The 4,294-nt window shown below is 37.1% G+C and overlaps 1 protein-coding gene across 1 annotated transcript; it reads left to right on the forward strand.

The window, feature by feature from the left end:
* The first annotated feature begins 1,437 nt into the window (after positions 1-1,437).
* On the forward strand, positions 1,438-2,385 carry LOC105306217 (olfactory receptor 51G2-like). Its single transcript, XM_011381127.1, has one exon. It carries the CDS (start codon positions 1,438-1,440, stop codon positions 2,383-2,385), a length of 948 nt encoding a protein of 315 aa, XP_011379429.1.
* The last annotated feature ends 1,909 nt before the right edge of the window (positions 2,386-4,294 follow it).

Consider the following 4,294-nt stretch of genomic DNA (forward strand, 5'->3'; position numbering starts at 1 on the left):
CACAAAAACCCAGTTCTCTTTCTATTATAGACCTTTTCTGAAAGCTAATAAGCTTGCCTCTGCTTTTTGTTTTTCTTATAAGTGGTCATTATTATCGATATTTCTCTATGAATTGTCCTATATTTACTGCTAATATTTATTTACTATTTAATTTCTAAGCTTGTTTTAATTCTGACACCATTGCTCACCCTTCACAGAATTTCTTCTCTGAGTTTTCCTTAGATTAGCATTAGCATGTGGAATAGAGATTATGGGTATTCTTCATGAATTTATAAGATAGCACTATAATTAGCTTGTGATAGAGAATTAGAATATAATGAAGACTATTCTATTGGTCACAGCTGCCACATAAATAACTGACCAAGAAGATGTTGAGGTCTCCATTGTTAAGAGCATTTTCCTAATATGTCGAGAGAAAATCATCATTCAATTGGACTTTAAATATGTGACCAATGTTTTCTTTGAACTCTATGTACTCAGATTTCACACTTTATTCCTTTCTTTAATAATGTTCTTGAAGGTTCTCAGGATCACTCTTTTAAAAGGTGAGTGTCAAAGAGAGCAGGATATGGATTCACAGTTAGGAAATTTTATTTGTACCACAGTCAATGCCCTCATGAACATTTACAGATGTGTTCTGTGCTCATTAGTGGGTTATTGAAGTCTCAAAGACTCAAGCAAACTTATTGTATTACTTACATTGAGTACATAGAAGGAGCTCAGTAAATATGTGGTGTCATTGAAAATATATTGTCTTTCTAACTAGAAATATTATCTGGTTCACCTTCTTCCTCTGACATATCTGTACCTGTTATCCAAACATTTTGTAGACAGCACCTTGTAATAAAAATTGAGAAAGGATTCAAATCAAGTAAACATTCACATCAAACCCAAACCCCTCCTGGTGTCTTTTTGTCACAGATACTATTTATAATCTCCTGAAACTCTTTCCAAGTAAAAGATATATGTAGTAATATCAGGAGTTCAGAGTAAGTAGTAACATTCTTATGAATTCTTTTATAACTCCCAAGCATCCATTAAATAAAATTATCTAGGTTTCTTTAGAACTCTGTATTCTGGTACTAAAACTAACCTAGCTTATGCACATGGACACTCTGCTCTCAACACAGAGTTTCACTTCGCATTTTTCAAACCTTAAAACATTTTCAAATGAGGAAGAAATTCTCTGTACCTGAATGACCCAAATATGCTTTGGAAAACTAAGGTTAATCACCAGAAGAGAGGCAGCATCGTTCCCTAGTGGAAACAGCTAAAGGGATGGGATTCAGTACTATGAGAAGAAGAGAAGAGGAAAGGCAATATTATTCTACAGTTGTGGGCCATGAAAGCCATGTGGGATGAGATGACAGAAAAATTTTGTAAAATAATAACTCTTGCTTTCTTTATAATTTTTCTAGGCAAGTCCTTCCCAGAGTTATGGCAATTCCTAGCAACAGTAATGTCAGCAGCTTCTTCTTCATACTGATGGATCTCCCAGGACTGGAGGCTGCTCATTGCTGGACAGCTATTCCTATCTGCTCTACCTATGTTCTCTCTTTGCTGGGCAATATCACCATAATGTACATTATCAAGTCTGTGCCCAGCCTACACACACCTATGTACCTCTTTCTTTCTATGCTTTCAATGGCTGACCTGGGCCTCTCAGCTTCTACACTGCCTTCAATGGCCACAGTTTTTCTCCTGGGCCAGAGGAAGGTGGGACATGCAACCTGCTTTATGCAACTCTTCTTCATCCATACTTTCTCAGTCATTGAATCAGCCGTACTGCTGGCCATGGCTTTTGACCGCTGTGTGGCTATTCGAGAGCCCTTAGGCTATTCCACCATTCTCACGACCAAGCGTATTGGGGCTATCAGGCTGGCCATTGTGACCCGTAGTGTTGCCCTTCATCTGCCTCTGACTCTACTCCTCAGAAGACTAAAATTCCAGACTTTGAATGCTCTGTCTCATTCTTATTGTGTTCACCCTGATGTTCTAAGGCTGGCCAGTTCCAGCACTCTTGTGAACAGTGGCTTTGGGCTATTTGTCATGCTTTCCACATTGGGGGCCGATGCTGTGCTCATTCTCCTCTCCTATGTGCTGATCCTGAAGACAGTACTAAGCATTGCTTCCAATGCTGAGCGGCTCAAAGCCTTCAACACCTGCATTTCCCACATCTGTGCTGTACTACTATTTTATACTCCACTAGTCAGCCTGTCCATGATCCATCGCTTTGTGAAAAAGAAACTACCAGCTCAGGTATACATGCTTCTCTCCTATCTGCACTTTCTTGTACCTCCAATGCTCAATCCAATTGTCTACAGTGTCAAAACCAAAGAGATTAGGGTACGCATTCTGAAGATGCTTCACCCCCCAAAATTCTGAGCCACAGAGATAAAATATTGATTGTGATAGTCAGCCTGTTTACTGAAGACATCCCAGAGAGGAAGTAGAGTGTATTCTTCATCTGATCTATCAATCAATTCATTATCCAAAAACACTAACAATACATTATGGTATTTCCCCATACATCGGACAGTCTTTATTCAATTGGAAATACCATGATTCTCATTCTGCAAAAGTCAGTATCAGCTTGAAAAACCTAAAATTATTATAAGGGAAACTGACAGCCTTTTGAGAGAGTATCATTTACAAATAAAAGTAAACAGATTAGAAGAGTAGATTTCAATGACATTTAAGATCTTTTTCAACTAAAAACCTAAAATCCTATAAAATTAAGCTCAAAAAGGTCCCACTTGATTGTACTTTCTGAAAATTTGGCAAGTATGTGAAATAAAAATATATTTTCCTTCTGATTTGTATATCAACATGATTCAGCCCTTTGAATGAATTAAAAAACTGCTTCTCACTTCCTAATAGGTATATCGGATATCCTGTGCCCTCATAAACTACATCAAGATGCTATAATTTTTCAATGGTAGATGCCTCATGCAACTCAATTTTCCCTACATAATTTAAACTGTATTTAAAAACCTAAGGAAAATAGACATCTTGGAAATCCATTTTTATGAGAATTGACTAAGCTTTCATAAACAAGTTAAAACTAGAGAGATTGATTTGTTCACCTGGGCATGGTTTCTTTCTTTCTGAACTAAATCTTCAGCTAACTTCTCTGATTAAATTGCTCTATTAAAAACATAACCAGTAATAGTTAAATTAATATTTAAGTGCTAAAACTTTGTATCAGATTGTATGTAAAGTTATTTGCAATGTTATGGTGGTAAGGAGAAAAGAAAACATATTTTTAATATTTGATTTCTCCCCTACAGTCATTCATTTAAATCATATTTATTCATCTATGCTGGGCTACCTCTTATTTAAAGTATACAGAAAACAAAATAGAATATTGTTTCCTTTATGTGAAAAGTTTAATTGTTAGGGGAAATAGACTTGTAAACATATAATTTTTCAGTAAGTCACAGGTGCTTTGATGGCAGACAGCATAGCTTAGAGGGAGGACACAAAGGAGGATTTCAAGAGACACTGCTTTGAAGTGATGAATTTTAAGGGGAGATTAGAAAGATAAAATATTTAAGCATGGCAAATAAAGCCTTTTTTGATGTCAACTCATAAATTGGCTCCCTTTCATGGAAGGTAAGGAGAGAGCAAAGAAAGAGGCAGAGCATCCAGATTGGTAGGTGACAGGTTTAAAAAGCAAAGGAACTTACATATGAGGCATATCTTGGGTGGCTATGAGATGAATAGATTTCAGCACTTGCCCTCCAGACTCTTAAAAGTTTAGATAGGGTTCAGTCACATAGACTATCATCCATACTTTCTCAGTCATTGAGAACATATTGCTCTCTCAAGGCAATATGTGTCCTTGAAAACTAGCTCCCATGTTGGAAATGGTGGGCAGATGCACCCTTCAAGGACAGGGTAAAGGATGAGGAGCCTCCGATTGCCCATGTTCAGCTCGTGGATTAACCAGCAGTCACATCCTCTTTATGACTTCCTCTAACAGTTGATCTGATCTCATCTCTCTATAGATTCTGCATTCCAGAACACAAAAATTGTTGAAATACACATGAACACTTTACAGATTCTGACATCTGATCGATCATTAGTTCATCTTGTAACTCTGCCTACAATGCCCAGTGCTCTTCCTCCTTTGATACCCCTCTACTACCCCAACCCCACACATACAGATTTATTATCAAGGAACTGAAAAGACCTTTTGTTACCCTTCTACCACACTCTGTTAACTTAGCTAACCCTCTTCATGACCCACATTTTAATTTTAACAGCTTTATTGAGACATACTTGACATAAA

Source organism: Pteropus vampyrus, unplaced genomic scaffold (genome assembly GCF_000151845.1).
Source record: "Pteropus vampyrus isolate Shadow unplaced genomic scaffold, Pvam_2.0 Scaffold431, whole genome shotgun sequence".
In the NCBI taxonomy this organism is placed as follows: Eukaryota; Metazoa; Chordata; class Mammalia; order Chiroptera; family Pteropodidae; genus Pteropus; species Pteropus vampyrus.